At 32.7% G+C, this 16,127-nt stretch overlaps 1 protein-coding gene across 1 annotated transcript in view; it reads left to right on the forward strand.

Moving 5' to 3' along the window:
- LOC143251088 (synaptophysin-like) overlaps positions 1–16,127 on the forward strand; it is a 55,507-nt gene that overhangs the window by 25,844 nt on the left and 13,536 nt on the right. The window contains exon 2 of the mRNA XM_076502450.1: positions 469–613. Within this exon, the coding sequence (XP_076358565.1) occupies positions 554–613 (60 nt within the window). The 5' untranslated portion in view covers positions 469–553. The remainder of the gene's footprint in view (positions 1–468; positions 614–16,127) is intronic.

A 16,127-nucleotide genomic window follows, 5' to 3' on the forward strand; every position in this document is an offset into this window, starting at 1 on the left:
TAATCAAACAAAGTGTATATGACCTGAGGATGAAGTGCTGAAGTAATAATATATGAATAATCTAAGAAAACGTTCAAGTTATATAATTTGTTTATTTATTTATCTTAGACACAAAGCTGCACAATGGACTATGAGTGCTTTGCTAAGTAGAGATCGAATCAAAATTTAATAAGTCCTCAAGCTCGGGTCAAAGCCAAAAGCAGATGAAGATTTATTTCAAAATTCATAAAATCAGGTAAAATAATTATGTGTGTTAGGTACATGATATCACAAAAGGACATTGGCTCAAGAAGTTTTTAACATAAAATAATAAAAACTCTGTAATTCGAGTGCTTCCGAAGGCTGGATCTTTAAAAGCTCACGGATTTAAGGCTGTTCATCAATTTATATGTGTGTAGGTAGGTCCGAACTCTTTATTTTATTTGGTTGACTCCTAATATGTTTTCCTTTCTATTTTGGTATTCAAAGCATTTCTCTCCGTGAACGGTTTCAACAGATATTTCTACCTCAGAACCCAGTAGTTTCTGGACTGCTGCTCGGCTAAGTCTCACATATGGAACTCCATTTTCGTGTTTTGAAAGAACCCCTGGGGTTTATTCGAATCGTCCAACTGGTAAGTGCTGTCATTTGTATTGTTATGTCTTTATGTAATGTAATAAAAACGGCAATAGTTAACATCATCACTGAGATATGCTTTTCTTACCAACAGTGTATCCTTAATACTCATTGTTATAACTGAGATAACCTTTAGTTACCAACAGTGTATTCTTAATACTCATTGTTATAACTGAGATAACCTTTAGTTACCAACAGTGTATCCTTAATACTCATTGTTATAACTGAGATAAGCTTTTGTTACCAACAGTGTATTCTTAATACTCATTGTTATAACTGAGATAACCTTTAGTTACCAACAGTGTATCCTTAATACTCATTGTTATAACTGAGATAACCTTTAGTTACCAACAGTGTATTCTTAATACTCATTGTTATAACTGAGATAACCTTTAGTTACCAACAGTGTATTCTTAATACTCATTGTTATAACTGAGATAACCTTTAGTTACCAACAGTGTATCCTTAATACTCATTGTTATAACTGAGATAAGCTTTTGTTACCAACAGTGTATTCTTAATACTCATTGTTATAACTGAGATAACCTTTAGTTACCAACAGTGTATCCTTAATACTCATTGTTATAACTGAGATAACCTTTAGTTACCAACAGTGTATTCTTAATACTCATTGTTATAACTGAGATAACCTTTAGTTACCAACAGTGTATTCTTAATACTCATTGTTATAACTGAGATAACCTTTAGTTACCAACAGTGTATTCTTAATACTCATTGTTATAACTGAGATAACCTTTAGTTACCAACAGTGTATCCTTAATACTCATTGTTATAACTGAGATAAGCTTTTGTTACCAACAGTGTATTCTTAATACTCATTGTTATAACTGAGATAAGCTTTAGTTACCAACAGTATATCCTTAATACTCATTGTTATAACTGAGATAAGCTTTTGTTACCAACAGTGTATCCTTAATACTCACCGTTATAACTGAGATAAGCTTTAGTTACCAACAGTGTATCCTTAATACTCACCGTTATAACTGAGATAAGCTTTAGTTACCAACAGTGTATCCTTAATACTCACCGTTATAACTGAGATAAGCTTTTGTTACCAACAGTGTATCCTTAATACTCACCGTTATAACTGAGATAAGCTTTAGTTACCAACAGTGTATCCTTAATACTCACCGTTATAACTGAGATAAGCTTTAGTTACCAACAGTGTATCCTTAATACTCACCGTTATAACTGAGATAAGCTTTTGTTACCAACAGTGTATCCTTAATACTCGTCGTTATAACTGAGATAAGCTTTAGTTACCAACAGTGTATCTTTAATACTCGTCGTTATAACTGAGATAAGCTTCAGTTACCAACAGTATATCCTTAATACTCACCGTTATAACTGAGATAAGCTTTTGTTACCAACAGTGTATCCTTAATACTCGTCGTTATAACTGAGATAAGCTTTAGTTACCAACAGTGTATCTTTAATACTCGTCGTTATAACTGAGATAAGCTTCAGTTACCAACAGTATACCCTTAATACTCAGCGTTATAACTGTGATAAGCTTTTGTTACCAACAGTGTATCCTCAATACTCATTGTTATAACTGAGATAATCTTTAGTTACCAACAGTGTGTCCTTAATACTCGTCGTTATAACTGAGATAAGCTTTTGTTACCAACAGTGTATCCTTAATACTCGTCGTTATAACTGAGATAAGCTTTAGTTACCAACAGTGTATCCTTAATACTCACCGTTTTAACTGAGATAAGCTTTTGTTACCAACAGTGTATCCTTAATACTCATTGTTATAACTGAGATAAGCTTATGTTACCAACAGTGTATCCTTAATACTCATTGTTATAACTGAGATAAGCTTTAGTTTCCAACAGTGTATCCTTAATACTCACCGTTATAACTGAGATAAGCTTTAGTTACCAACAGTGTATCCTTACTGAGATAAGCTTTTGTTACCAACAGTGTATCCTTAATACTCATTGTTATAACTGAGATAAGCTTTAGTTACCAACAGTGTATCCTTAATACTCACCGTTATAACTGAGATAAGCTTTAGTTACCAACAGTGTATCCTTAATACTCATTGTTATAACTGAGATAAGCTTTTATTACCAACAGTGTATCCTTAATACTCACCGTTACAACTGAGATAAGCTTTTATTACCAACAGTGTATCCTTAATACTCACCGTTATAACTGAGATAAGCTTTTAGTTACCAACAGTGTATTCTTAATACTCATTGTTATAACTGAGATAAGCTTTTGTTACCAACAGTGTATTCTTAATACTCATTATTATAACTGAGATAAGCTTTTGTTACCAACAGTGTATCCTTAATACTCACCGTTATAACTGAGATAAGCTTTAGTTACCAACAGTGTATCCTTAATACTCATTGTTATAACTGAGATAAGCTTTTATTACCAACAGTGTATCCTTAATACTCACCGTTACAACTGAGATAAGCTTTAGTTACCAACAGTATATCCTTAATACTCACCGTTATAACTGAGATAAGCTTATGTTACCAACAGTGTATCCTTAATACTCATTGTTATAACTGAGATAAGCTTATGTTACCAACAGTGTATCCTTAATACTCATTGTTATAACTGAGATAAGCTTTTGTTACCAACAGTGTATCCTTAATACTCACCGTTATAACTGAGATAAGCTTTAGTTACCAACAGTGTATCCTTAATACTCACCGTTATAACTGAGATAAGCTTTATTTACCAACAGAGTGTCCTTAATACTCACCGTTACAACTGAGATAAGCTTTAGTTACCAACAGTATATCCTTAATACTCACCGTTATAACTGAGATAAGCTTTTGTTACCAACAGTGTATCCTTAATACTCACCGTTATAACTGAGATAAGCTTTTGTTACCAACAGTGTATCCTTAATACTCATTTTTATAACTGAGATAAGCTTTTGTTACCAACAGTGTATCCTTAATACTCACCGTTATAACTGAGATAAGCTTTTGTTACCAACAGTGTATCCTTAATACTCACCGTTATAACTGAGATAAGCTTTAGTTACCAACAGTGTATCCTTAATACTCACCGTTATAACTGAGATAAGCTTTAGTTACCAACAGTGTATCCTTAATACTCACCGTTATAACTGAGATAAGCTTTAGTTACCAACAGTGTATCCTTAATACTCACCGTTATAACTGAGATAAGCTTTAGTTACCAACAGTGTATCCTTAATACTCACCGTTATAACTGAGATAAGCTTTAGTTACCAACAGTGTATCCTTAATACTCATTGTTATAACTGAGATAAGCTTCAGTTACCAACAGTGTATCCTTAATACTCGTCGTTATAACTGAGATAAGCTTTAGTTACCAACAGTATATCCTTAATACTCACCGTTATAACTGAGATAAGCTTTTGTTACCAACAGTGTATTCTTAATATTCATTGTTATAACTGAGATAAGCTTCAGTTACCAACAGTGTATCCTTAATATTCATTGTTATAACTGAGATAAGCTTTAGTTACCAACAGTGTATCCTTAATACTCACCGTTATAACTGAGATAAGCTTTAGTTACCAACAGTGTATCCTTAATACTCACCGTTATAACTGAGATAAGCTTTGGTTACCAACAGTGTATCCTTAATACTCATTGTTATAACTGAGATAAGCTTCAGTTACCAACAGTGTATCCTTAATACTCACTGTTATAACTGAGATATGCTTTAGTTACCAACAGTATATCCTTAATTCTCACCGTTATAACTGAGATAAGCTTTTGTTACCAACAGTGTATCCTTAATACTCGTCGTTATAACTGAGATAAGCTTCAGTTACCAACAGTATATCCTTAATTCTCACCGTTATAACTGAGATAAGCTTTTGTTACCAACAGTGTATCCTTAATACTCGTCGTTATAACTGAGATAAGCTTTAGTTACCAACAGTATATCCTTAATACTCACCGTTATAACTGAGATAAGCTTTAGTTACCAACAGTGTATCCTTAATACTCATTGTTATAACTGAGATAAACTTATGTTACCAACAGTGTATCCTTAATACTCACCGTTACAACTGAGATAAGCTTTAGTTACCAACAGTATATCCTTAATACTCACCGTTATAACTGAGATAAGCTTTTGTTACCAACAGTGTATTCTTAATATTCATTGTTATAACTGAGATAAGCTTTAGTTACCAACAGTGTATCCTTAATACTCACCGTTATAACTGAGATAAGCTTTAGTTACCAACAGTGTATCCTTAATACCCACCGTTATAACTGAGATAAGCTTTAGTTACCAACAGTGTATCCTTAATACTCATTGTTATAACTGAGATAAGCTTCAGTTACCAACAGTGTATCCTTAATACTCGTCGTTATAACTGAGATAAGCTTTAGTTACCAACAGTATATCCTTAATACTCACCGTTATAACTGAGATAAGCTTTTGTTACCAACAGTGTATTCTTAATATTCATTGTTATAACTGAGATAAGCTTTAGTTACCAACAGTGTATCCTTAATACTCGTCGTTATAACTGAGATAAGCTTTAGTTACCAACAGTGTATCCTTAATACTCACCGTTATAACTGAGATAAGCTTTTGTTACCAACAGTGTATCCTTAATACTCGTCGTTATAACTGAGATAAGCTTTAGTTACCAACAGTATATCCTTTATACTCACCGTTATAACTGAGATAAGCTTTAGTTACAAACAGAGTATCCTTAATACTCACCGTTTTAACTGAGATAAGCTTTTGTTACCAACAGTGTATCCTTAATACTCATTGTTATAACTGAGATAAGCTTATGTTACCAACAGTGTATCCTTAATACTCATTGTTATAACTGAGATAAGCTTTAGTTTCCAACAGTGTATCCTTAATACTCACCGTTATAACTGAGATAAGCTTTAGTTACCAACAGTGTATCCTTAATACTCATTTTTATAACTGAGATAAGCTTTTGTTACCAACAGTGTATCCTTAATACTCACCGTTATAACTGAGATAAGCTTTAGTTACCAACAGTGTATCCTTAATACTCATTGTTATAACTGAGATAAGCTTTTATTACCAACAGTGTATCCTTAATACTCACCGTTACAACTGAGATAAGCTTTAGTTACCAACAGTATATCCTTAATACTCACCGTTATAACTGAGATAAGCTTTTATTACCAACAGTGTATTCTTAATACTCATTGTTATAACTGAGATAAGCTTTAGTTACCAACAGTGTATTCTTAATACTCATTATTATAACTGAGATAAGCTTTTGTTACCAACAGTGTATCCTTAATACTCACCGTTATAACTGAGATAAGCTTTAGTTACCAACAGTATATCCTTAATACTCATTGTTATAACTGAGATAAGCTTTTATTACCAACAGTGTATCCTTAATACTCACCGTTACAACTGAGATAAGCTTTAGTTACCAACAGTATATCCTTAATACTCACCGTTATAACTGAGATAAGCTTATGTTACCAACAGTGTATCCTTAATACTCATTGTTATAACTGAGATAAGCTTTAGTTACCAACAGTGTATCCTTAATACTCATTGTTATAACTGAGATAAGCTTATGTTACCAACAGTGTATCCTTAATACTCATTGTTATAACTGAGATAAGCTTTTGTTACCAACAGTGTATCCTTAATACTCACCGTTATAACTGAGATAAGCTTTAGTTACCAACAGTGTATCCTTAATACTCACCGTTATAACTGAGATAAGCTTTATTTACCAACAGAGTGTCCTTAATACTCACCGTTATAACTGAGATAAGCTTTAGTTACCAACAGTGTATCCTTAATACTCACCGTTATAACTGAGATAAGCTTTTGTTACCAACAGTGTATCCTTAATACTCACCGTTATAACTGAGATAAGCTTTGTTACCAACAGTGTATCCTTAATACTCATTTTATAACTGAGATAAGCTTTTGTTACCAACAGTGTATCCTTAATACTCACCGTTATAACTGAGATAAGCTTTTGTTACCAACAGTGTATCCTTAATACTCACCGTTATAACTGAGATAAGCTTTAGTTACCAACAGTGTATCCTTAATACTCACCGTTATAACTGAGATAAGCTTTAGTTACCAACAGTGTATCCTTAATACTCACCGTTATAACTGAGATAAGCTTTAGTTACCAACAGTGTATCCTTAATACTCACCGTTATAACTGAGATAAGCTTTAGTTACCAACAGTGTATCCTTAATACTCATTGTTATAACTGAGATAAGCTTCAGTTACCAACAGTGTATCCTTAATACTCACTGTTATAACTGAGATATGCTTTAGTTACCAACAGTATATCCTTAATTCTCACCGTTATAACTGAGATAAGCTTTTGTTACCAACAGTGTATCCTTAATACTCGTCGTTAAAACTGAGATTAGCTTCAGTTACCAACAGTATATCCTTAATTCTCACCGTTATAACTGAGATAAGCTTTTGTTACCAACAGTGTATCCTTAATACTCGTCGTTATAACTGAGATAAGCTTTAGTTACCAACAGTATATCCTTAATACTCACCGTTATAACTGAGATAAGCTTTAGTTACCAACAGTGTATCCTTAATACTCATTGTTATAACTGAGATAAACTTATGTTACCAACAGTGTATCCTTAATACTCACCGTTATAACTGAGATAAGCTTTAGTTACCAACAGTGTATCCTTAATACTCACCGTTATAACTGAGATAAGCTTTTGTTACCAACAGTGTATTCTTAATATTCATTGTTATAACTGAGATAAGCTTTAGTTACCAACAGTGTATCCTTAATACTCACCGTTATAACTGAGATAAGCTTTAGTTACCAACAGTGTATCCTTAATACTCACCGTTATAACTGAGATAAGCTTTAGTTACCAACAGTGTATCCTTAATACTCATTGTTATAACTGAGATAAGCTTCAGTTACCAACAGTGTATCCTTAATACTCGTCGTTATAACTGAGATAAGCTTTAGTTACCAACAGTATATCCTTAATACTCACCGTTATAACTGAGATAAGCTTTTGTTACCAACAGTGTATTCTTAATATTCATTGTTATAACTGAGATAAGCTTCAGTTACCAACAGTGTATCCTTAATACTCGTCGTTATAACTGAGATAAGCTTTAGTTACCAACAGTATATCCTTAATTCTCACCGTTATAACTGAGATAAGCTTTTGTTACCAACAGTGTATCCTTAATACTCGTCGTTATAACTGAGATAAGCTTTAGTTACCAACAGTATATCCTTTATACTCACCGTTATAACTGAGATAAGCTTTAGTTACAAACAGAGTATCCTTAATACTCATTGTTATAACTGAGATAAGCTTATGTTACCAACAGTGTATCCTTAATACTCATTGTTATAACTGAGATAAGCTTTAGTTACCAACAGTGTATCCTTAATACTCACCGTTATAACTGAGATAAGCTTTAGTTACCAACAGTGTATCCTTAATACTAACCGTTATAACTGAGATAAGCTTTAGTTACCAACAGTGTATCCTTAATACTAACCGTTATAACTGAGATAAGCTTTTGTTACCAACAGTGTATCCTTAATACTCATTGTTATAACTGAGATAAGCTTATGTTACCAACAGTGTATCCTTAATACTCATTGTTATAACTGAGATAAGCTTTTGTTACCAACAGTGTATCCTTAATACTCACCGTTATAACTGAGATAAGCTTTAGTTACCAACAGTGTATCCTTAATACTAACCGTTATAACTGAGATAAGCTTTAGTTACCAACAGTGTATCCTTAATACTCATTGTTATAACTGAGATAAGCTTATGTTACCAACAGTGTATCCTTAATACTCATTGTTATAACTGAGATAAGCTTTAGTTACCAACAGTGTATCCTTAATACTCACCGTTATAACTGAGATAAGCTTTAGTTACCAACAGTGTATCCTTAATACTCATTGTTATAACTGAGATAAGCTTATGTTACCAACAGTGTATTCTTAATACTCATTGTTATAACTGAGATAAGCTTTTGTTACCAACAGTGTATCCTTAATACTCATCGTTATAACTGAGATAAGCTTTAGTTACCAACAGTGTATCCTTAATACTCATTGTTATAACTGAGATAAGCTTATGTTACCAACAGTGTATCCTTAATACTCATTGTTATAACTGAGATAAGCTTATGTTACCAACAGTGTATCCTTAATACTCATTGTTATAACTGAGATAAGCTTTATGTTACCAACAGTGTATTCTTAATACTCATTGTTATAACTGAGATAAGCTTTTGTTACCAACAGTGTATCCTTAATACTCATTGTTATAACTGAGATAAGCTTTAGTTACCAACAGTGTATCCTTAATACTCATTGTTATAACTGAGATAAGCTTATGTTACCAACAGTGTATCCTTAATACTCATTGTTATAACTGAGATAAGCTTTTGTTACCAACAGAGTATCCTTAATACTCATTGTTATAACTGAGATAAGCTTTAGTTACCAACAGTGTATCCTTAATACTCATTGTTATAACTGAGATAAGCTTATGTTACCAACAGTGTATTCTTAATACTCATTGTTATAACTGAGATAAGCTTTTGTTACCAACAGTGTATCCTTAATACTCATTGTTATAACTGAGATAAGCTTTAGTTACCAACAGTGTATCCTTAATACTCATTGTTATAACTGAGATAAGCTTTATGTTACCAACAGTGTATCCTTAATACTCATTGTTATAACTGAGATAAGCTTTATGTTACCAACAGTGTATCCTTAATACTCATTGTTATAACTGAGATAAGCTTATGTTACCAACAGTGTATCCTTAATACTCATTGTTATAACTGAGATAAGCTTTAGTTACCAACAGTGTATCCTTAATACTCATTGTTATAACTGAGATAAGCTTATGTTACCAACAGTGTATCCTTAATACTCATTGTTATAACTGAGATAAGCTTATGTTACCAACAGTGTATCCTTAATACTCATTGTTATAACTGAGATAAGCTTTAGTTACCAACAGTGTATCCTTAATACTCATTGTTATAACTGAGATAAGCTTATGTTACCAACAGTGTATCCTTAATACTCATTGTTATAACTGAGATAAGCTTATGTTACCAACAGTGTATTCTTAATACTCATTGTTATAACTGAGATAAGCTTTTGTTACCAACAGTGTATCCTTAATACTCATTGTTATAACTGAGATAAGCTTTTGTTACCAACAGTGTATCCTTAATACTCGTCGTTATAACTGAGATAAGCTTTTGTTACCAACAGAGTATCCTTAATACTCATTGTTATAACTGAGATAAGCTTTTGTTACCAACAGTGTATTTTTAATACTCACCGTTATAACTGAGATAAGCTTTAGTTACCAACAGTATATCCTTAATACTCACTGTTATAACTGAGATAAGCTTTAGTTACCAACAGTGTATCCTTAATACTCATTGTTATAACTGAGATAAGCTTTTATTACCAACAGTGTATCCTTAATACTCACCGTTACAACTGAGATAAGCTTTAGTTACCAACAGTATATCCTTAATACTCACCGTTATAACTGAGATAAGCTTTTGTTACCAACAGTGTATTCTTAATACTCATTGTTATAACTGAGATAAGCTTTAGTTACCAACAGTGTATCCTTAATACTCATTGTTATAACTGAGATAAGCTTATGTTACCAACAGTGTATCCTTAATACTCATTGTTATAACTGAGATAAGCTTTTGTTACCAACAATGTATCCTTAATACTCACCGTTATAACTGAGATGAACTTTTGTTACCAACAATGTATCCTTAATACTCGTCGTTATAACTGAGATAAGCTTTTGTTACCAACAGTGTATCCTTAGTACTCGTCGTTATAACTGAGAAAAGCTTTAATTACCAACAGTGTATCCTTAATACTCACCGTTATAACTGAGATAAGCTTTAGTTACCAACAGTATATCCTTAATACTCACCGTTATAACTGAGATAAGCTTTAGTTACCAACAGTGTATTCTTAATACACACCGTTATAACTGAGATAAACTTTTGTTACCAACAGTGTATCCTTAATACTCACCGTTATAACTGAGATAAGCTTTAGTTACCAACAGTGTATTCTTAATACACACCGTTATAACTGAGATAAACTTTTGTTACCAACAGTGTATCCTTAATACTCACCGTTATAACTGAGATAAGCTTTAGTTACCAACAGTGTATTCTTAATACACACCGTTATAACTGAGATAAACTTTTGTTACCAACAGTGTATTCTTAATATTCATTGTTATAACTGAGATAAGCTTTAGTTACCAACAGTGTATCCTTAATACTCACCGTTATAACTGAGATAAGCTTTAGTTACCAACAGTGTATCCTTAATACTCACCGTTATAACTGAGATAAGCTTTAGTTACCAACAGTGTATCCTTAATACTCATTGTTATAACTGAGATAAGCTTCAGTTACCAACAGTGTATCCTTAATACTCGTCGTTATAACTGAGATAAGCTTTAGTTACCAACAGTATATCCTTAATACTCACCGTTATAACTGAGATAAGCTTTTGTTACCAACAGTGTATTCTTAATATTCATTGTTATAACTGAGATAAGCTTCAGTTACCAACAGTGTATCCTTAATATTCATTGTTATAACTGAGATAAGCTTTAGTTACCAACAGTGTATCCTTAATACTCACCGTTATAACTGAGATAAGCTTTAGTTACCAACAGTGTATCCTTAATACTCACCGTTATAACTGAGATAAGCTTTAGTTACCAACAGTGTATCCTTAATACTCATTGTTATAACTGAGATATGCTTTAGTTACCAACAGTATATCCTTAATTCTCACCGTTATAACTGAGATAAGCTTTTGTTACCAACAGTGTATCCTTAATACTCACCGTTATAACTGAGATAAGCTTTTGTTACCAACAGTGTATCCTTAATACTCGTCGTTATAACTGAGATAAGCTTCAGTTACCAACAGTATATCCTTAATTCTCACCGTTATAACTGAGATAAGCTTTTGTTACCAACAGTGTATCTTTAATACTCGTCGTTATAACTGAGATAAGCTTCAGTTACCAACAGTATATCCTTAATACTCACCGTTATAACTGAGATAAGCTTTTGTTACCAACAGTGTATCCTTAATACTCGTCGTTATAACTGAGATAAGCTTTAGTTACCAACAGTATATCCTTAATACTCACCGTTATAACTGAGATAAGCTTTAGTTACCAACAGTGTATCCTTAATACTCATTGTTATAACTGAGATAAGCTTATGTTACCAACAGTGTATCCTTAATACTCATTGTTATAACTGAGATAAGCTTTAGTTACCAACAGTGTATCCTTAATACTCACCGTTATAACTGAGATAAGCTTTAGTTACCAACAGTGTATCCTTAATACTCATTTTTATAACTGAGATAAGCTTTAGTTACCAACAGTGTATCCTTAATACTCGTCGTTATAACTGAGATAAGCTTTTGTTACCAACAGTGTATCCTTAATACTCACCGTTATAACTGAGATAAGCTTTTGTTACCAACAGAGTGTCCTTAATACTCGTCGTTATAACTGAGATAAGCTTTAGTTACCAACAGTGTATCCTTAATACTCATCGTTATAACTGAGATAAGCTTTAGTTACCAACAGTGTATCCTTAATACTCATTGTTATAACTGAGATAAGCTTTAGTTACCAACAGTGTATCCTTAATATCATCGTTATAACTGAGATAAGCTTTAGTTACCAACAGTGTATCCTTAATACTCATTGTTATAACTGAGATAAGCTTTAGTTACCAACAGTGTGTCCTTAATTATCATCGTTATAACTGAGATAAGCTTTAGTTACCAACAGTGTGTCCTTAATTATCATCGTTATAACTGAGATAAGCTTTTGTTACCAACAGAGTGTCCTTAATACTTCTTGTTATAACTGAGATAACCTTTTGTTACCAACAGTGTATCCTTAATTATCATCGTTATAACTGAGATAACCTTTTGTTACCAACAGTGTATCCTTAATTATCATTGTTATAACTGAGATAACCTTTTGTTACCAATAGTACAACTTTAATTCTTATCGTTATAATGGAGATAAGCTTTTATTACCAACAATCTAAATTCAAATTCTTTTCGTTATGACTGACTCTGCTTCTTATATAAACAAGTTTGCTTATTCAATGTTTGGATAATTTAGGCTTTTGACGAGTGTAATTAAAAAAAAATATTTTAGTATTATTAGTGTAAGAATTATGTAAATACTCTTTCTAAAGTAACATTAGTTCATGTAACAGAAGAGGCCCAATAAACACTGATGACCGTTACTTGTTTATTTCTTTAAAGTTAAGCACAAAGTACATAATGGGCTCTCTAAACTCTACTTCCCACGGGGATCGAAACTCGAACTGTACTGTGTAAATCTGAAGGCATGCCGCTATGCTATTGTGATGGTTGAGAGTGGACGGTAGTAACCTTATAAAATAAACAAAGTGTTAACTTCAACCAGGAAACTCTTAAACCTAAAGTAAGAAAGAGAGTCTTCAGTTTTGATACTTCTAGGAAATTATACAAGTGGTGTGAAGAATAGATAAATAAAAATTGTGTATCAAAAACAATTTGTTTGTTTTCTAAATCAGAAGATCCTAAGGAGTGGTTGGTTTGGGTGGTTGGTTGTATTATTATCTTGTTCTAATCTTGGCTAATTCAAAGAAATGGAGCCAAAATGCTTTTCAAACAGCAAAAGCACTATTGCTATTGAATGATTTTATTCATGTTGTTAGAAAATTGATAGTTATCAAATTATTCTGTTGAAGTGTTCTTTTCTCATTGATGGAAAATTGAGTTATCTAGTTCTATTATTATTTCAATAATGTTAGAAAATTAATAGTTATCTAGTTATACTATTGAAGTGTTATATTATTGAAATATTCTATTCATATTGTGGAAAGATTAATAGTTATCTAGTCCTACTAGTGTGTTTTACACATATTGTTTGAAAATATATAGATATGTAGTTCTACTCTTGAAGTGTTCTTTCATATCGTTGGAAAATTGATAGTTATCTAGTTCTAATATTGAAGTGTTTGATAAATATTATTGGAAAATATAGATATGTAGTTCTATTATTAAAGTGTTCTTTAATATTGTTGGAAAATTGATGGCTCTCTAGTTCTACTTTCCACTGGAATTGTTGGTCATCTCTATGCCAAAACTGAGGAGTCATTTGGTATTAAAATATCCTTTACTATATTTAAACTACAATATTGTTCAATATCATTATATTGATATAATATATTAATTACCACGTTTTAAAATAATCTTTTCCACTCACATATGAATGTGTTTGTTTAAATTAATAATCTTTGTTTTTCTTGATATCTCAAATCATTCTGCTGAATATAATATATCGTACTTTTCACTTAATTTAATTAAGTTTTACTTAATTGGCCAAATAATCGCACGTTTGACGTAATTTTAAATATTTGTTTACTGCAGAAACACATAAGGCATTTAGATATATCCAGCAATACAGCAAATACATCAGTTATTTTATATTTAAAACATTGCAATAGACAACAGAAGCATATGAAGTGTATTTTCAAGTGGTGTATGAATATATTCATTGTGGAAATTGTATAGCTTTCTCTAAAGAAATATACAATCCTTGAATGTTTACAACGCAAACAAAGTGGTTTTAATAGAATAAATTATCTAGTATTTTAAAACTTTTGTTACTGTAGCCTACGTCATGACACTCGTCGTAGCTCTCGCAAACTTCCATTATGCTTAATAAAATAATAATCATTCGGACACAAACTGGGCCTAAATTTATGACACTAAACAAATGACTTATTCAGTATTTTAAATACTTCTTGCTTATTTCGGGCTGTGATAAACGTTTTCGTATGTGTACCAACGTTTCTATAACTGTACAGTTTACTATCATTAGGGCGCTACCAATGATTGGTACAAGAGCTATGCAATAGGAAAGATACAAAACACCCATTCAAGAATCGTCATTGAACGTACTTCGTGAATTAATGTCCATCATGGGAATCAACAGTGCTTACAAGCACTCTTCCCTAGGACCTTGAAATGTAAAGGCTGTGTTTTCCATACTGAGCTACTGCCCTTTTCAGTAGTAACAATAACAAAATCACAATAACCTCGCAAACTTCAAATAAACAGGAGATTGTCTAAAAGGTGTCTCCGGAGATAATAATGGTTGGAAAGTAACCATAAAGCCACCATAATTTCGAATTTTCCATGTGGGAATAAAATATGGTGCCATTAGCACCTGTGAAAATGAAATAAGACACAAACACAGAGACTAAGCGAAAGCGGAGAGTTGTTGTTGTTTTGAATTAAACACAAAGCTACACAATGGGCTATCTGTGCTGTGCCCACCACGGATATCGAAACTCGGTTTTTAGCGTTGTACGTCCGCAGACACACCGCTGAGCCACAAGAGAGCAGCGGAAGAGTTGCCAGTACACATTGAAAAGTCATACTGGACATTAACCTGTAATCTTAGCTTCAGAATGTTCCGGCACCTCAGGTAGTGAATTTGGATTTGATCGTATCATGAAGGTACAACATTCTGCAGGAGGTTGATGGAGCATTCAAACTTTCTTCAAACAATAAAATTCAAAACATCAGTGTCATATTATTAGTGTTATATATGCTGCTGATTCGTGCTCATTACGACATAAAACTCCATGAACTGGTTGACAAGTGGATGAGAAATAGCAAAGTAACTATAAAACAGCAACGTATGTTCCAGGTCGTACAGAGCTAAACAAAGCGAGGAAGCTGACAAGCCTGCAGGAGAAGCCTCTATATCAAACTCTGCTGTCAGGATATCGACCACCTTTGCACTAGAAAGTTGGAAATGGTAACCACAGACCTTCATCGATATTTGGAGGAAATGCGACTGTTGGCATAAAAAGTGCTGTGTGGTGAAACTAGGAAACGCAGAAACTGGGAGATCAATAGGACATTCTCCAACCATAACAATACTGGTAACACCAATATTGGAACGTCTTTGATAGGTAAAGTATTCACGAAGAAATTTGGTTGAATGGACAGTAACTGTCTACTGTAGAAACACGAGTGTAGAAGACGATGTTTCGAAAATCTTCCGCCTTTCGTCTTTAGGTCTTCATTCAACTCTATTTCATCCGCAAATAAACGACCTTCCAACCCCTGTAAGATAGTTTCAACGTGAAACACCAGTGCCTTTTGGAGCAACATTTAGAACTGTTACCTGAAGCTCAGCCCGTCGTTGTTTTTGAATACATGGCTCGAATAACCAAGAATGCATTATTTTACATGAAAATGTCACGTGGGACATGAATTGCGAAAACGTGGATAATAAAGCACCTGATAAAGGAAAGATACTAGAAAATTAATACGTACGAGAAGCACAACAGAACTAAAGCAGAAACAGCCTTTGTCATCAGTGAAATAGATATTCTACAAGTG

This window comes from Tachypleus tridentatus, chromosome 5 (assembly GCF_004210375.1).
Source record: "Tachypleus tridentatus isolate NWPU-2018 chromosome 5, ASM421037v1, whole genome shotgun sequence".
In the NCBI taxonomy this organism is placed as follows: domain Eukaryota; kingdom Metazoa; phylum Arthropoda; class Merostomata; order Xiphosura; family Limulidae; genus Tachypleus; species Tachypleus tridentatus.